Consider the following 20,097-nt stretch of genomic DNA (forward strand, 5'->3'; position numbering starts at 1 on the left):
GCCACCGGACGCACGAGTGCCACGCACCCTGAGCTTAGGCGCCACCGTCGCCAAAGATCACCTTGGTAATAGACTGCCCGACCGTAGCTCTCATGGAGGTATAAGGAGGGGAGATGCCATGACGTCACAAACTTGAAGCCGACAGACACCGAGCTCCGCCATTGCAGTTTGGTCAGAGGACTCGTTTCCGATTGTGCTACTGTGTAGAGCTGCGGAAGTTTTTTCATTTTATAATGCCGGTTTGTGTTGTTTACGGGTGTACTAACCGTTGGAATAGTGATACCAAGTTAAAAGGAATCACGTTCCATGCGTAAGTGGCCCCGTTCGTAAAATATTTGTCGTTTATATTCGTAAGATGTGCGGCCTTTTTACGTTTCGTGAAACTGTTTCCTTCTTATTTTATTTCAGATTTCCGATCAATGAAGCTCGTAGAGCTCTGTGGGTTCATATGGTAAGAAGGAAAGACTGGATACCTAACAAATGGAGCAAAATATGTTCCCAGCATTTTCGAGAAGAAGATATTGACCGAACTTCAGTTTCTAGTGTTCGGATCAGGGAAAATGCTGTACCATCAATTTTTCCTGCCTTTCCACCTCACTTACAAAAGGTAGTCTACGTGAAACCAGCATATTGATTCTGAATTCCTGTAAAACTAGGAAATAAACGTACAATGCCAGAAAGTATGAATGTTTTAATTAGGCCTCTAATTTCAGTTGTGTTTTTGCCTATAACCAGTAACATGTGCGGATTACAGTGGAGTTAATCCATGTAACAAATTTTCATAGTTTTATCACATTTTCGGGCGTAAATTTCAATTTTTTCATGAGAGTTTGTGTGTTTTGTGTAATTTTATTTCTGTGTAATAAGACTTCAGGCATTAAGTCAAATTATAATTGTCATAATCTGCTCTTCCTCTTTGTCATATTTAATTTTACTTCTTTCGGTCGTTAATTACTTAGTCATCCATTTTGGAAAATTCAACAAGTTGAATCAGTATTCTTTGATAATAGTTTCACACCTGTAAGCACTGGTGTCTGTAGTGGAAGAACACTACTTAAATACCCCAGTAACAGCATTGCATTTACTCTTGCTATGTGCAGTGACAAATTATCATATTGGAAAAAAGTGCTGAATTGTGTAAGATAATTTGTCTACTATATCATATGTTCAAGTGTATATTGTTACAATTTCAAAACATACAGTGGACCCAAAACCACCTAATTGGCACTTTCTTACTGCACTGAGAATACATCAACCCCCCCCCCCCCATGCAGCTTTTCATAAAGACAGGTTTCTTACCCCCTCACATCCACAGGTGTTTCTGTACTGTCATTGTAGTGCAAATAAATGGTAACAAGTCCAATCAGAATCTACAAATATTGTAAATGCATTATGGAATGCAAATAATTATAAGTAGGCTGTAAGATGTAATTGAACAGTTTTGTTTTCAATCTTTGTTTTCTGTAGGAACAGAAGAAGAGACGACCACCAACACAAAGGCAGCAGACATCAAAATTTACAGTTAATTTAACTTCTACATGCAGAACTCAAGATGAAGCCACTACCAGTGGCTTTCAGGCTGAAGCTTCTCATCCTGCTAATCCCACCACACCATTGGATGTAAATCCTGAAGAAACACCAATAGTGAGGAACCTTAAGATGGATGTGTCTGTGCTGCTGACAAAAAATGAAAATTATAGGAAGAAAGTCAAAGTTCTTCAGCAATCCAAGCGCCGTTTAATAAAAAAGTGGCATGTTTGAGTACAGTGATGGAAGAACTGAGAAAAAAACATTTTGTGGATGAAGACAGTCTAAGTGTTTTTGCAAGCATACCTGGAATGCACAAGCAGCTGTTGCAACGACAGGCAGCAAAGACAAACTGTAAGAGTGTTCCTACAACTTACAGCCCTGAGCTACGTTCGTTTGCTCTTACATTAAACTTTTATTGCCCACAAGCATATAAATATGTTAGACGCTGCTACGACACGTGTCTGCCACATCCAAGAACATTAGCAAGGTGGTACCAGGGTGTGGATGGTGCTCCTGGCTTTACCACGGAGGCATTTGCCATTATTAAAGCAAAAGCTTCTCATCAGGACCAGACTAATAAAATTCTATGCAGTTTGTTAATGGGTGAAATTGCAGTCAGGCAACACATAGAATTTGATGGAACATAGTATTATGGGTACATAGATATGGGGGCCCTGTTGCTATGGATAGTTTACCTGTAGCTAAAGAGGCCTTTGTATTAATGTTAGTCGCAATTAATGGGTCATGGAAGTTACCAGTAGGGTATTTTTTGACATGTGGATTGACTGGGGAGCAGAAAGCTCATTTAGTTAAACAATGCATTAGCCTTGCCAGTGCCAGTGGCATTCAAGTAGTGTCTCTCTCGTGTGACGGTTGTGCCTCCAATATGTCTATGGCCAAATGCTTGGGGTGCAATACTGACGTTGACGGATTAAAGACCACCTTTTTTGTTCAGGGTAACAATTTTGAAGTTGCATTTCTGTTAGATCCACCCCATATGCTAAAACTTGTAAGAAATGCATTAGGGGAGAGAAAACATTTTTGGGATGGACAAGGTAATGTAATTTCATGGTACCTATTTGAACTACTGCATAAGTTACAAGTGAAAGAAGGTCTCCACTTAGGCAACATCATTATGAGTAGCCACATCAATTTTGTGAATAACAAAATGAAAGTTAGGTTAGCAGCCCAGCTGCTCAGCACTTCCGTGGCAGACGCAATGCAGTACTGCTGCGATATGAAGATACCAGGCTTTGAAGATGCTTCTGCTACAATAAAATTTATGAGGATATTCAAGTGCCTGTTTGATATATTAAATTCCAGAAGCCTTCTGCAGAATAAGTGGAAGCAGCCTTTGAACGTTCATAATTTCAAGGTTGTTGAAGAATTTTTAATGGAGGCTCAGACATACTTCAAAACACTTACTGTGTGCCAGGGACAAAGAGTTGTGGACAGGAAAACCGGTTTCATTGGCTTCCTAGTGTGTATTTCTAGTGTCTTGCACCTCTATACAAAGCTTGGACCACAATCCTCTGCACCTTCGTTGAAGTTCCTCCCCATTTATAAGTGCTCCCAAGATCATTTGGAGATGTTTTTTAGTGCAATCCGTAGTCGTGGTGGGTGGAATAACAATCCAACAGCTCGACAGTTCATATCTGCCTATAAGAGATTCCTGATTCACAATGAAATTCGTGAATCAGACAGAGGCAATTGTATAGCCGTGGAAGAGATCCCTATTTTGACGTACAGTGGTCAGACTATAGAACAACAAATCAGTTTCACCACTGAACGTAGGCAATTATTAGATATGGAAACCCATTTGGTGAGCCATGATCATGATTACGTTGAAGCTGAAATGATTCTCTCTGAACTGGCAACCCATATTGTTGTTTATATTTCAGGATTTGTGGTTCGTCACTTAGAGAGAACTTTACAGTGTGAAACATGCTTGTCAGTGTTGCGAGGGGAAGGGAGTCATACTGCCTATTCTCTTATACACAGAAAGAGTAGAGGTGGTTTGATTTCACCATCTGACGATGTTGTGGACATTTGTATGTGTTCTGAAAAAGTATTTAGAAAATACAGTGCTGGAAATAGGAGGGTTCCTTTGAAGAATCTTAATACTAAATGTGTGTCAGAGGTACTTGGCACTTTTCTGTTCAAGCCTGTGTTTGAGGAATTGGGAGAGCACATGAAGGATTAGCACCCATTAGATAATCACTTGGTACTGCTGATCAAAGCTATTGCGAAAAGGTACCTGCTGACATGTCAGAAACATGCTGCAAAATGTGTAACAGATTCACTCCATGAAAAAAAATTGAGAACAGCATACACCAAATTAGTTCTTTTTAAAGGTCAATGAATTTGTGAACTTTGCTTTCCACACATCTTTCCTATGTTATTTAATTTTCCCTTTTAAAGCTGTGTTTGAGGGTACATATGAAAGCTTTACCCCCTTTTGGAAACGTTTATGAAGTATTTTAATGAGGTAGTGTGTGCTTCTGGTGGCAGTGCATTAAACAGCTTCTTCTCCAGGGTATATATAGCCATTGTGAATTTTGTAAAGGGCTGGCCAATTTTTATTCGTGTTTTTTTTATGATGAAATGATTACCTTAATTTGTAGCTACATGTAGTTTAAAGAGTACTGCATTTAGTAACGGAGTTCATTGTAATGAGAGTTTACTGGTTTCAGAAGGAAAATTGTGTTTCTTGACTTACACCACTAAGGCTTTCAAGGGCTCATTTGTAGATTGATCCAGGAAATTGGACCACTCCTATGATACACAGCTGTGATCTGAAAGTGTTTTTTTCACATTGTTCTGTGGGATTTTTTATCACCAATTCTAGCCATACTACTTCATGTTCTGATAGATACATAATATTAAAAAGCCCATTCCATACTTACTTATTTTTACATTTGTTATAACACTGTCCAGATATAATTGTCTTGTTGGCTTGTTATTGGCACAAAACATATTGTGTAACCTGAGGACATTGAACACATGTAAGTGCTTTGTTGTAACCCAAATGTCAATATTAATATTGTACTATATCGCAAGAGATTAAAATGTTTCTCAAAACTACATTGTTTATAACTTTCCCTAAAATTTTGTTAGTCCCACACTTCACATATGATTATATGGAATGTTAGTGGATAAGCTATAATGAGATTGAAACACTGACGATTCGATAATGCAAGAACAGAGCTTGATAATTTGTACTTTAAAATGTGTTTTAGTGAGATGAAATGTACAAAACATCATAGTATGCCATGGAAGTCTGTGGTATGTTACAGTAATTGTAAACAGTAAGTGATAAAACATTATTGTGTAAATGTAATGCTAGTTTAAATGCTATGTGCAAGAAATGGTTCCAAGTGTAGCACTGGTTTAAGATATTTTGCTTGATCCAACATTGAAGCAAATAGAAAAAGAGGTAGGTTAAAACAGTCAAGGTGCCTCACTCTTTTCCATTATGTTTTATACATTGCAGTGAAATTTCAGACTATTGCACATAAGTACCTATCATCAGCAAGTGTTTAGCTTGACTTGCAGGTTGAAATTTAAGCAAGCATGTTTGCAGGGCATCATAATTTAACTATTGGTGATTTTAATAGCAGTGTTGTCCTTTACACAAATTTGTGTAATTGAGATTTGTTTAACAGTTCATGATTAGCATCAAAACTGCTACTTAATGACATGTATTGACTTATACACTAAAGGAAGGTTTCCTAATTATCATCTGACATGTAGGCCTATTGTGCTGTTAATAATCACACAGAGGAACAGTTGTGATTTCATAGTGTTCAGATGTTTAAACTACAATGGTACTGAAAATCCCATTGTGTGTACTTGTACAAGTTTGCTGTGTTAAATTCACAAAAGCACTATCATATGCTTATTTTTCTTGCCAAAACACAAACGATGTTTGTATTTACAAATGAAATTTTCTATAAGTGTGTAAAAGAGTAAGAAATATCATCCGGTATGTAAACTAGCGTAGCTTTCGGGTTCTGCTTTCAGTTTACATCGACACAAATACCGTGAAAGGTGATCTGAGTTTGAAAAGAGCTTTGTACACTATTATTTTTCATCATTCGAAGTTCGTATCCAAAATAAATACTTAAGTTAACGAGACCAAATCAGTTGTATTGCTGGGGCAAAAACGCATTAAAAACAAAACGAAAACGCCTGGAAAAGCTATTCTGACGTTGTGTTACGCATGTAAACATTGTAACACTCAACATCATCTGAAATTATTTCGCAGAAATAACGTTAAATATGAAGAACACGCAATTCTAACAAGAGCCCTGTCACTGTTTTGACCAATCAAACATGGCGGCCGACCACGCCCACCGCCTTCAAACAGACGTACAGCACACGGCCGTAGTGTCATCTCCCCTCCTTATACCTCCATGGTAGCTCTAGCCAGTTCCTGCTGAGTTGTAGTCCAGTTCTGGCATAGTTGTTACCCAGTTGTCGAATAGCTCGGGTTAGCAGCAGTCGAGGATAGTTACAGTGCAGTCGTAACTTGCTCCACGAAAGTAGTCCATCAAACTGGCATCAAGACTTTAAGTACGTATATTTCTATGTAGTCAACTATTAACGTGATAACTTGTCCCTGTTTTGCTAAAGACTTTTATATGGATTTCAACAAGGAAACTTTGTACCAAAGTGTCATACGATATTACGCTGAGTGATGGTGTTCACCAGTTCTTTTGACTTCTATCCCAGAATCCACGTACCGTCCCGACTGGACATGGTACTCTTGGTGGTCAGACTACTCCGGCACTTCAGTTACCGTGTGGAATCAATATCCGTTGCAGTGAAAATGACGGTAGGTACTTACGCCGCAGATGCTCTGTCCGCTGGAACCGACGGCGCAGAGTGTGAAGTCGTAGATGGGACCGCCGAAGTGTTGGCTGCACTGCGTGTTGGACATGACGTTCAGTGTCGTGTACTGCAGCGTGTCTGGGATGACACCGTCTGAAAGCAAACAACACGGCCTCGTGTACTCCTAAATGCTTCCATGAGTGACAGCTTCACTAGATGTGCTGATGTTCAGTTTCCAAGAATGTTCTTTATCATGTAACGTTACGGAATTACACAGATAATGTGTAATGGAACTAGTAGGCCAAACATTAAACATATTCTATGTATTTTGTATTACATGTTTCTCTTCACATACATAACTTCATTGTAAACTTTTATTAGGGTAACAAGTGCCACATTATATGTGCTTTTATTGAGGCATGTACAGGGTGACAATTATTGAACTATGTGAGAAGAAACCATGAAACATTGACCTTCCCATTGGTAGGGTGGCTTGCGTGCCTCAGTGATATAGATACCTGTACAGTAGGTGCAACCACAACGGAGGGTTATTCGTTGAGAGTCCATACAAACGTGTGGTTCCTGAAGAGGGGCAGCAACTTTTTCAGTAGTTGCGCGGGCAAGAGTCCGGAAGATTGACTGATCTGGCCTTGTAACACTAACCAAAACGGCCTTGCTGTACTGGTACTGCGAACGGATGAAAGCAAGGAGAAAGTACAGCCGTAATTTTTCCCGAGGGCATGCAGCTTTACTGCGTGGTTAAATGATGATGGCGTCCTCTTAGGTAAAATATTCCGGAGTTAAAATAGTCCCCTATACGGAACTCCGGGCGGGGACGACTCGGGAGGACGTTGTTATCAGGAAAAGGAAAGTGGCGTTCTACGGATCGGAGCGTGGAATGTCAGATCCCTTAATCGGGCAGGTAGGTTAGAAAATTAAAAAAGGGAAATGGATAGGTTAAAGTTAGATATAGTGGGAATTAGTGAAGATCGGTGGCAGGAGGAACAAGACTTCTGGTCAGGTGAACACAGGGTTATAAACAGAAAATGAAATATGGGAAATGCAGGAGTATGTTTAATAATGAATAGGAAAATAGGTATGCGGGTAAACTACTACTGACAGCAAGGTGAATGCACTAATTGTGCCCAAGATAGATACGAAGCCCACGCCTGCCACAGTAGTACAAGTTTATACGCCACCTAGTTCCGCAAATGACGAAGAGATTGATGAAATGTATGATGAAATAAAGGAACTTATTCAGATAGTGAAGGAAAACGAAAGTTTAATAGTCATGGGTGACTGGAACTAGATAGTAGGAAATGGAAGAGAAGGAAACGTAGTAGGTGAATATGGAATGGGATTAAGGAATGAAAAAGAAATCCGCCTGGTAGAATTTTGCACAGAGCGTAACTTAATCATAGCTAACACTTGGTTCAAGAATCATATAGAAGGTTGTATACAAGGAAGAAGCCTGCATATGCTAGAAGGTGTCAGATAGATTATACAGGGTGAGTCACTTAAAATTACCGCTGGATATATTTCGTAAACCACATCAAATACTGACGAATCGATTCCAGGAGAGGGGCTAGTGTAATTGGTTAATACAAACCATAAAATGCACGGAAGTGTGTTTTTTAACACAAACCTACATTTTTTTAAAAATGGAACCCCGTTAGTTTTGTTAGGACATCTGAACTTATAAACAAATACGTAATCAGTGCCGTTTGTTGCATTGTAAAATGTTAATTACTTCCGGAGATATTGTAATCTAAAGTTGACGCTTGAGTACCACTCCTCCGCTGTTCGATCGTGTGTGTCGGAGAGCACCGAATTACGTAGGGACCCACAGGAAACGGTGATGGACCTTAGGTACGGAAGAGACTGGAACAGCACATTACGTCCACGTGCTAACACCTATTTATTGGACTTTTTCACTGACGCACATGTACATTACCATGAGGGGTGAGGTACACGTACACACGGGGTTTCCGTTTTCAATTACGGAGTGGAATATAGTGTGTCCCGACATGTCAGGCCAATAGATGTTCAATGTGGTGGCCATCATTTGCTGCACACAATTGCAATCTCTGGCGTAATCGATGTCGTACACGCCGCAGTACATCTGGTGTAATGTCGCCGCAGGCTGCCACAATACGTTGTTTCATATCCTCTGGGGTTGTAGGCACATCACGGTACACATTCTCCTTTAACGTACCCCACAGAAAGAAGTCCAGAGGTGTAAGATCAGGAGAACGGGCTGGCCAACATCCGTCGAACATCCTGTCAAGGGTCAGCCTAGTGTTAATTTCGGAATGTGCAGGTGCATCATCATGCTGATACCACATGCGTCGACGCCTTTCCAGTGGTGGTGGTGGTGGTGGTGGTGGTGGTGGGTAGTGTTTAACGTCCCGTCGACAACGAGGTCATTAGAGACGGAGCGGAAGCTCGGGTTAGGGAAGGATTTTGAAGGAAATCGGCCGTGCCCTTTCAAAGGAACCATCCCGGCATTTGCCTGAAACGATTTAGGGAAATCACGGAAAACCTAAATCAGGATGGCCGGAGACGGGATTGAACCGTCGTCCTCCCGAATGCGAGTCCAGTGTGCTAACCACTGCGCCACCTCGCTCGGTCGTTTCCAGTGGGACATTTTTGAGCAACGTTGGCAGATCATTCTTTAGAAACGCGACGTATGTTGCAGCTGTTTGGGCCCCTGCATTGAAGTGAGGACCAATGAGGTGGTCGCCAATGATTCCGCACCGTACATTTACAGTCCACGGTCGCTGCCGCTCTACCTGTCTGAGCCAGCGAGGATTGTCCACGGACCAGTAATGCATGTTCCGTTGATTCACTGCCCCGTGGTTTGTGAAACCCGCTTCATCGGTAAACAGATAGAACTGCAACGCATTCTCTGTTAATGCCCATTGGCAGAATTGCACTTGATGATTAAAGTCATCACCATGTAATTGCTGACGTAGCGACACATGAAACGGGTGAAAGCGGTGACGATGCAGTAAGCGCATGACACTACTTTGACTCAGTCCACCGGCTCTCGCAATGTCCCGTGTACTCATGTGTGGATTCATGGCAACAGCAGCTAACACACCAATTGCACCCGCTTCTCCTGTGACGGGCCTGTTACGGACCCGTTCGCGTGCTACGACCATACCTGTTGCATACAGTTGGCGGTAGATGTTTTGCAATATGCGGCACGTTGGATGCTCTCTGTCCGGGTACCGTTCTGCATACACCCTGCAGGCTTCAGCTGCATTTCGTCGACACTCGCCATAGACGAGTATCATCTCCGCCTTTTCAGAGTTCGAATACACCATGATCACAGTTCCTACAGCACTACACTATCACAGACGTCTGGTAACACGGTGTACTACAGTTGGTCTGCGTGCGGAGACGAATGCAGAATAACAACAGCAGCAAGCGCTACATGCGGACACTACGACAGCTAGACCAAACCACAACAGTGCACTACAGCCATACTCGTAAACACGGTCGTCATCGTAAACATGTCCCTGCAGATGCTGCTCGCCGACCGTGGTCCGTGTTTGTTACAACACGCAACTGAACGTCGGAGGTTTCAAGCGTCAACTTTAGGTTACAATATCTCCGGATGTAATTAACATTTTACAATTCAACAACCGCACTGATTACGTATTTGTTTATATGTTCAGATGTGCTAACAAAACTAACGTGGTTCCATTTAAAAAAACGTAGGTTTGTGTTAAGAAACATACTTCCGTGCATTTTTGTATGGTTTGTATTAAACAATTACACTAGCCCCTCTCCTCACGTTCGGTCTGTGGAATCGATTCGTCAGTATTTGATGTGGTTTACGAAATATATCCAGCGGTAACGTTAGGTGACTCACCCTGTATAATGGTAAGACAGAGATTCAGGAACGAGATAAAAATTGTAAGACATTTCCAGGGGCAGATGTGGACTCTGACCACAATCTACTGGTTGTGAACTGTAGATTAAATTGAAGAAACTGCAAAGCGGTGGTAAGTTAAGGTTATGGGACCTGGATAAACTGAAAGAACCAGAGGTTGCAGAGAGCTTCAGGGAGAGCATAAGGGAACGATTGACAGGAATGGGGGCAAAAAATACAGCAGAAGAAGAATGGGTAGCTTTGAGACATGAAATAGTGAAGGTAGCAGAGGACCAAGTTGGTAAAAAGACGAGGGCTAATAGAAATCCTTGGGTAACAGATAAGATAATGAATTTAATTGATGAAAGGAAAAAATATAAAAATGCAGTAAATGAAGCAGGCAAAAAGGAATACAAACGTCTAAAAAATGAGATCGACAGGAAGTGCAAAATGGCTAAGCAGGGATGGCTAGATGACAAATGTAAGGATGTAGAGGGGCATATCACTTGGGTAAGATAGATACTGCCTGCAGGAAAATTAAAGAGACCTTTGGAGAAAACCACTTGCATGAATATCAGGAGCTCAGGTGGAAGACCAGTTGTAAGCAAACAAAGGAAAGCAGAGAGGTGGAAGGAGTATGTAGTGGGTCTATACAACGGCGATGTTCTTGAGGACAATATTATAGAAATTGAAGAGAATGTGGATGAAGATGAAATAGGAGATATGATACTGCATGTAGAGTTTGACAGAACACTGAAAGACCTAAATCGAAACAAGGCCCCGGGAGTAGACAACATTCCATGAGAACTAATGACAGCCTTGGGAGAGCCAGGCCTAACAAAACTCTACCATCTAATGAACAAAATGTATGAGACATGCGAAATACCCTCAGATTTCAAGAAGAATATAATAATTCCAATACCAAAGAAAGCAGGTGTTGACAGATGTGAAAATTACCGAACTATCAGTTTAGTAAGCCACAACTGCAAAATACTAGCAGGAATTCTTTACAGACGAATGTAAAACTGGTAGAAGCCGACCTCGGGGTAGATCAGTTTGGATTCCGTAGAAATGTTGGGACACGTGAGGCAATACTGACCCTACGACTTATCTTAGAAAACAGATTAAGGAAAGGTAAACCTACGTTTTTAGCTTATGCAGACTTCGAGGAAGCTTTTGACAATGTTGACTGGAATACTCTCTTTCAAATTCAGAAGGTGTCAGGGGTAAAATACATGGAGCGAAAGGCTATTTACAATTTCAACAGAAACCAGTTAGCAGTTATAAAAATCGAGGGGCATGAAACGGAAGCGGTGATTGGGAAGGGAGTGAGACAGGTTTGTAGTCTATCCCCGATGTTATTCAATCTGTATATTGAGCAAGCGGTAAAGGAAACAAGAGAAAAATTCGGACTTGGGATTAAAATCCAGGGAGAAGAAATAAAAACTTTGAGGTTCGCCGATAGCATTGAAATTCTGTCAGACAGCAAGGGACTTAGAAGAGCAGTTGAACGGAATGGACAGTGTCTTGAAAGGAGGATAATGGAAACGCGGATAATGGAATGTAGTCGAATTAAATCTGGTGATGCTGCGGGAATTAGATTAGGAAATGAGGCTTAAAGTAGTAAATGAGTTTTTCAATTTGGTTAGCAAAATAATTGATGATGGTCGAAGCAGAGAGGATATAAAATGTAGACTGGCAATGGCAAGGAAAGCGTTTCTGAAGAAGAGCAATTTGTTAACATCGAGCATAGATTTGAGAGCCAGAAAGTCGTTTCTGGAAGTATTTGTGTGGAGTGTAGCCATGTATGGCAGTGAAACATGGACAATAAATAGTGTAGACAAGAAGAGAATAGAAGCTTTCGAAATGTGGTCCTACAGAAGAATGTTTGAGATTAGATGGGTAGAGGAGCTACTGAGCAGGATAGGGAAGAAGAGGAATTTGTGGAAAACTTGACTAGAAAAAGGAATCGGTTGATAGGACATGTTGTGAGGCATCACGGGATCACCAATTTAGACCTGGAAGGAAATGTGGAGGATGAGAATCGTAGAAAGTCGTCAAGAGATGAATACAGTAACCAGATGAAGAAAGATGTAGCTTGCGGTAGTCATTCGGAGATGAAAAGGCTTTCAAAGAATAGAGTAGCATGGAGAGCTGCATCAAACCAGTCTCTGGATGGAAGACCACAATAACAACAACAGACTGCAGCTCCGCTTCTGACAGACACTCAACTCTACATCCAAACGTGCGAACAGAAGGTACAGATTGCTCAGTGATCACGCACTGGTAAACGAAGAGAACCAAAGAAACCCTTAAAGCGTGGATTTGCTTTGGAACCAGCTAGAGGGTGAAATACAAGGGACCTCAACTCGCAGTTTTAGTTTCAACACGCAAACTGGGAAGGAACGACAGTTTCGGAATATGACTGGCTACTATCCTGTTCACAATAGAACAAATTTAAATGTCAGAAAACTTACTGACGGTTGTGATGCGTTTGGCCTTATACTTGTGTCTACTGTTTTCAAAAGACATTCCCAAAAAAAGGAAAATTTGGCGCTCTCCACAAAAATATTTTGGTGAATTTCAACTGGACTACGTCGCAATATCTAAATGCGATGTTAAGGAAATAGAGAATGTAGAAGTGAGGAAATGTGGCATTTTTAACCTATCACTTTCTGCCGCGCGGTGTAGCCGGGTGGTCTAAAGCACCTTGCCAGTGTTTGCGCGCCTCCCCCCAATGGAGGTTCGAGTTCTCCCTCGGGCATGAGTGTGTGTGTTGTTCTTAGCGTAAGTTACTCGAAGTTAGATTAAGTAGTGTGTATGCCTAGGGACCGATGACCTTAGTTTGGTCCCAAAGGAACTTCAAATTTAGAATTTAGCACTTCCTGACCCGTGTAAGGTTAGACTTCTATCATTAAATAAGAAAACACTGCCTGAGAATAAAGTTATAAGAAACGACGCTGAAAATCTCAGGCATAGCTAATTTTGAAAAGCTGCTACAGCAAAGGAAAACAGGGATCTAGCATGATACGTGAAAAAAATACGTACCTACAGAAAAGGAAATAACAGCATTACAAAGCAGATGTAAACATGCTTGGTGGACTGAAGACAGTGATAAGGCAGTCTGCCGAATAAAAGTAGCTTGTAAAACGATGTACATTGACAAAACAAGAGATAAGCTCTCAGAATATGAAGAAGTGCTGAAGCAGACAGCAAAAATCCTCCGTAAAGCCCAAAGTTCAAGAGGGCAATGTTAATGTGGCAGTGAAGAATTAAGAAAAGTGAAAGACGTTGGCTGTGGAGTGATCTTGTGGATGTTGCAGTTCTTATTTGGGTGCTGGAAGAAAAACTCGAGACGAATTCCGCGTTATTCAAGACACTGCTTTATAGTTTTCTTACCCAAAAATGTTTCAGCACTTTTGTGCTATCTTCAGTGGATTATTGTTTATTTTCTTTCTGAAAAACTGTTGTTTCATATTAACCTCTCAGGTGGATTATTTGAACTTCTGGTACAAATGTATTTGGATTTGTAAAAGGAACGATTGTTAAGTGTCAATTGTTTTTCATTAGTTTACATACAGCACAGAGTTGAGACATACACACATCAAAATAAGTTTTTCATCGACCCGGTTCCTAGATCTCCTGAAGACAGACGTTAACTGTGGATGTTGTATCACAGACACAGTCCCTTGAACTATTCAGAGACGTCTCTAAACCCGCCCAAATATGTAAACAACCATGCATGAGCAGCACCTATTAGACGGAGGAGGTTCGACAGCCGATAAGTTCCAGTCATTCCAACAGGAAGGAGGTACACGGCTCGTATTGTCTGTAGTTCAACCACGCCTAGACAGTCAATACCGTGCGTGGTTCGATCACGTCCGCATAGTTGCTTTGTGCTAGGAAGGGGTCTCAATAAGCGAAGTGTCCAGGCGTCTCGGGGCGAACCAAAGCGATGTTGTTCGGACATGGAGGAGATACAGAGAGACAGGAACTGTTGATGACATGCCTCGCTCAGGTCGCCCAAGGCCTACTACTGCAGTGGATGACCGCTACCTACGGATTATGGCTTTCAGAAACCCTGACAGCAACGCCACCTAGTTGAATTATGCTTTTTGTGCAGCCACAGGACGTAATGTTAGACTCAAACTTTGCGCAATAGGCTGCATGATGCACACCTTCACTTCCGACGTCCATGGTGAGGTCCATCTTTGTAACCACGACACCATACAGCGCGGTACAGATGGGCTCAGCAACATGCCGAATGGACCGCTCAGGATGGGCATCACGTTCTCTTCATCGATGACTGTCGCATATGCCTTCAGCCAGACAATCGTTGGAGACGCGTTTGGAGACAACGCGGTCAGGCTGAATGCCTTAGACACACTGTCTAGCGAGTGCAGCAAGGTGGAATTTCGCTGCTGTTTTGGGGTGGCTTTATGTGGGGTGGACGTACGCCGCTGGTGGCCATGGAAGGTGCTGTAACGGTTTGTACGTTACGTGAATGCCATCCTCAAAGAGTGCAACCACATCGGCAGCATACTGGCAAGGCATTTGTCTTCATGGACGACAACTGGCGCCCGCATCACGCACATCTTGTGAATAACTTCCTTCGCGATAACGACATCGCTCGAGTAGAGTGACCAGCATGTTCTCCAGGTATGAAACCTATCGAACGTGCCAGGTATAGATTGAAAATGGCTTTTTATGGACGACGTGACCACCAACCGCTCTAAGGGATCTACGCCGAATCGCCGTTGAGGAGTGGGACAATCTGGACCAACAGTGCCTTGATGAACATGTCGATAGTATGCCATAACGAATACAGGCACGCATCAACGCAAGTGGTCGTGATACTGGGTATTGTAGGTGCTAGTGTGTACAGGAATCTGGACCACCACTTCTGGAGGTCGCGCTGCACGGTGGTACAACATGCACTGTGTGGTTTTCATGAGCAAAAACAAGAGCGGAAATGTTGTTTATGTTGAGCTCTATTCCAATTTTCCGTACAGGTTCTGGAACTCTCGGAACCGAGGTGGTGCAAAACTTTTTTTGATGTGTGTATATCACAGAGTTGAGACTTTAGGAGTAGTTCATTTACCGTATGCCTAAAGATTTTAGTTTTATAGTAAATTTGGAAATGACATAAATATGTACATGTGTTCACATACCTCACGCGAAGCTGTTAATTGCGTATGGTGGTAGCTTCAAATCTACTATACAATCTACAACTTTCATCTGCAAACATGTGAGCACGCGCATGCGAAACAGAGAGCGAGCGAGTGGGACAGAGACAGACAGATAGAGAGAGATAGAGAAGGGAGAGAGAGAGAGAGATGGAGGAGGGGGGAGAGACAGATAGAGGAGGGGGGGGGGAGGGAGAGATAGAGGAGGGGAGAGAGATAGATTAGGGGAGAGAGAGAGATAGAGGAGGGTGGAGAGGAAGAGATAGAGGAGGGGGAGAGGGAGAGATAGGGGAGGGGGGAGAGGGAGAGATAGAGGAGGGGGAAGGGGAGAGATAGAGGAGGGGGAAGGGAGAGATAGAAGAGGAGGGGAGAGGGAGAGGGAGAGATAGAGAAGGGGGAGAGGCAAAGATAGAGAGGGAGAAATAGAGGGGGAGAGGGAGAGATAGAGGGGGAGAGGGAGAGATAGAGGAGGAGAGGGAGAGATAGAGGGGGAGAGGGAGAGATAGAGAGAGAGAAAGAGAGAGAGAGAGGTGGAAGTGAAAGAGTTATGGGTAGCTAGTAGAGTGAATGGTGTTGAGTATAGGGAAGAGAATTTATTTTTACAGGGTGAGCGTATATATATGATATAATTTGCCTAAAAGATGGGTCACACTTTCGTATGAAAGAACTTTAGAATAACTTAAACACTACCCACCCACAAATACGAATCACCATTGAAAGATAAACAAATCAAATGCTTAATGTCTTAAACCTCTCCATACACAAGAGAAACAGTAAGGCTGAGGTCGAAATTTATATGATATCTATAAGCAGCAGCGCAAGCCTTCAAAACCAATCCAATCACTCCATAAGTTACAAAGAAGCCAGTTTCAAATATTTATTACACAGACTGAACAGTACATCTATGAACAAACGTGACTACACAGATGAACTGAACGTGATAAAATGAACTGCACAGGAGAGTCGGTACGATGCAAAGCCAGCAGACAAAATAAACAAGAAAATACAAAAACGGCGAACACGTAACACAATAGACAGAAACATACACACACACACACACACACACACACACACACACACACACACAGGAAGAGATGGAGAGAGAGAGAGTGAGAGAGAGAGAGAGAGAGAGATGGTGTGGGGGGAGGGAGTGAAGGAGATAGGCGACATTACTCACATACTGTCAGCAGATAGTAAGTAACAAAAGGCACTTAATGACTTGCAGTAACTGAGTAGGCAATATGCTAAAGATACCGAAAAAACAACACAATACAGAGGAGACTTGGAAGGCATAATACCGACGCTGATAAATATAGTCGGTCTGGTATGTATCGATTAACATGCAATTACAATCAATCTGCACATGTTGGTCAAACGTGCAGGAAGTTTGGAACCAGATATACAGAACATGATTGCATTTGCAATTGTAGTGATGTTTTGGTGCCCTTTGGTTATTGATTACACCTTCTCTCCCATCGCCCACAAGCGCAATGACCATTTGGCATCCGTGCACGGCTTGTGCTGCAGTCAATAAGTATGGAGCATGTACAACCAAAAATCCAGGGTTTAATGCGATTGCCACCACGTTTACTGCAGAGGCCCACAACAATATTAGATTTAGTGCCATACAGGACCGTTTGCATTACTGCGTATGTTTTTAACCACATTATTTTATGACATTGCAACTGGGCAACACAACTCTACAGCTGTCTTTGCGGATTCGTCGAAACAGGACTCCGTTGGTTGCCCTGTTGATCGAGTTCTCTAGGTCCGGCAGCCTCGGGACTTAACTGCCTTCGACGGGGAATTTCATACGTTCTTGCGGGCACTGGAGCAGATAAGATGCTGCTTCAAGTGCAAAATTCCTTGTCTATTCAGTTTCTCTGAGCGACCGTCATTCTATATAATGCTTGTACCCAGAAGTGAAAGTGGGACAGAATATACAAGACACCTCCATTAAGTACAATGGCTGTGGAGGGAGGTCTTTTCTCTTGGTACCAAGGCACATGAATATTGCGGGGAACGAAAGCGCAGATGTAGCAGCGAAGGAGGCATGTCGTGATCCTCAGTTATTTCACTGCGCCGTCCCCTTGCACACTGTCGCCTCGCTGTTGAGGTACAGAGCAATGCCGCGATGGGAGTAACTGGATGTGACAGCTAATATGATTCATCTAGTAAAGCGCACTACGCGGCGGTGTTTCAGCTACGAAGATGGGGTGAGCTTCCCCTTGTTCGTCTTCGCGTAGGCCACAGTCCTTTCGCGCCTGGCTTCTTGCCCCAGCACGGCGACCCTCCAGTGTGTGGTACTTACGGTGCACAGATCACTGTACGCCACATTCTGTTAGACTGTGTTTTATCTTTGGGCCAGAGGGCGACGGAAAATTTACCAGCAGTTCTGCCCTCCGTTTTAAGTGACAATGAAACGAATGTGGTTAGAGTTGTAACGTTTTCTGATCTGTTCACCTTGTGTCCCAAATTTTAGAGAGATGTTCTTAATGTGTTAACAGTTTGGTACTTTATTGTGGCGCTGTTCGTATTGAGAAGTTTTCATTTACGTTCGTGCACTAGAGACACACTTGTGTTCCTGGCCAGTGTAGGCAAGCAGACTGCAGAGTCTCGTAAACGTCTGCGATAACTGAGTATCTTCAATCATAGGAGTTTTCCGACTCAATAATACGCCTATAGTGTAGCCGTATCTATTTTCTGGACATCACACTGAATCTCCACGGCGCCGCCAGTCTTCTACGACGGGGAAGATCGACACTTTTCTGATCACTTGGGTGATATATGCTAATCGAAGAAATATAGGGAAGAGTAAATTCACATAAGTGCAGTCTCACTAATTTGTATCTGAGTTTTTCGTTGTCTACTCCAGCTTAGGTGGTGGTCAGAGCTTACAAAAGGGTTACAACATCAACCTTTGCAGTGTTCTTAACGAACTTAAGAGGGGAAGCATTTTGACCGCTAGGTGTTGTGCCAGTCTTGGATAGGGTGTATACTAGGATTTATGATTGTATATTTGTTAGGATTCCATGTTGTGTGTTTTGCACTTTCATTCTTCTTTTATAGTTAAATATTCATTAATAGAATTCTCTTTTCTCGTTTAACTATGTTTTGTCCCTATTCTCACTCTGAATACATTAGATAAGGATTAGAAATAGAAGGAAGGATCAGAGCAAGGAATGTCAGAGCGCTGAATCGGACAGGTATGTTAGATAATTTACAAAGGAAAATGGATTGGTTGAAGTTAGATATACCGGGAATGAGTGAAGTACGGTGACAGGAGGCACAAGAATTCTGGTGCATTGAATACGGGGCTATAAATAAAAAAGTGAAATAAGGGTAATGCAGGAGTGTGTGTCACAGTGAATAAGATAGTATTAATTCGGGTAAGTTACTATGAGCAGCATAGTGGACGCATTATTGTATCCAAGATACAATGGTTCAAATGGCTCTGAGCGCTGTGGGACTTAACGTCTGAGGTCATCAGTCCTCTAGAACTTACAATTACTTAAGCCTAACTAACCTAAGGACATCACACACATCCATGCCCGAGGCAGGATTCGAACCTGCGACTGTAGCGGTCGCGCGGTTCCAGACTGTAGGGCCTAGAAACGCTCGGCGGGTATACAAAATAGACACGAAGTCCACACCCACCATTGTAGAACTTGTTTACATATCAACTAGCTCAGCAGAAGATGGAGAAATTGAAGAAGTGTATGACGACATAAAAGAAGTTATTCAGACGAACATTTAATACTGATGGGGTACTTGAATTCGTAAGCAGGAAGAGTAGGAAAAACATCAGGTGACTATGGACTGGGGAAAAGGAATGAAAGAGGAAGCCGTTTGGTAGAGTTTTGTACAGACCATAATTTAATCGTCGCTAACACTTGGTTTAAGAATCACAAACGAAGATTATTTACGTTGAAGAGACCTGGAGACACCGGAAGTTTTCAGATTGAGTATGTAATGACAAGACAGAGTTAGGAATCAGGTTTTAATCTGTAAAGCATTTCCAGGTGCAGACGCAGACTCTTACCACAATTTATTGGCTACGAACTGTAGATTAAAACTGAAGGTATTGGAAAAAGGTAGGAAATTAAGGAGATGGGACCTGTAGAAGTTGAAAAAACCAAAGGTTGCTGAGAGTTTCAGAGGGAGTATTAGGCGAGGGGTAACTAGATCATGGGGAAAGGAATACAGTAGAAGACGAATGGATAACTTTAAGACGTGAAATAGCAGCAGAGAATCAAATACGTAAAAAAACAATCCCTAGTGAAATCCATGAATAACACAAGAGATATTGAATATAATTGATGAAGAAGAAAATATAAAAATTCAGCAAATGAAGAAGGCGCAAGGGAATACAAAACACTAAAATATCAGATTGTCAGGAAGTGCAACAAGGCTAAGCAGGAATGGCTAGAGGACAGATGTAAGTATTTAGAAGCGTATTTTATTACGGGAAAAATAGATACCGTCTACAGGAAAGTTAAAGAGGCCAATACAGATAAAAAGAAGCAGCTGTTCGAATATCAAGAGCTTCGATGGGAAACCAGTGGTAAGCATAAAAGGGAAAGCTGGAAGATTGGTGGGGTACATAGAAGGTCTGTACAAGGGAGATAAACGTGAAGGCAATGTTACAGAAATGGAAGTGGACGTAGT

General features: G+C 42.1%; 1 protein-coding gene across 1 annotated transcript in view; it reads right to left on the reverse strand.

Moving 5' to 3' along the window:
- The window catches only part of LOC124595834 (brachyurin-like), a 61,534-nt gene that overhangs the window by 3,455 nt on the left and 37,982 nt on the right, over window positions 1-20,097 (reverse strand). Inside the window, exon 6 of the mRNA XM_047134732.1 lies at window positions 6,380-6,516. Within this exon, the coding sequence (XP_046990688.1) occupies window positions 6,380-6,516 (137 nt within the window). The remainder of the gene's footprint in view (window positions 1-6,379; window positions 6,517-20,097) is intronic.

This window comes from Schistocerca americana, chromosome 2 (assembly GCF_021461395.2).
Source record: "Schistocerca americana isolate TAMUIC-IGC-003095 chromosome 2, iqSchAmer2.1, whole genome shotgun sequence".
Lineage (NCBI taxonomy): Eukaryota > Metazoa > Arthropoda > Insecta > Orthoptera > Acrididae > Schistocerca > Schistocerca americana.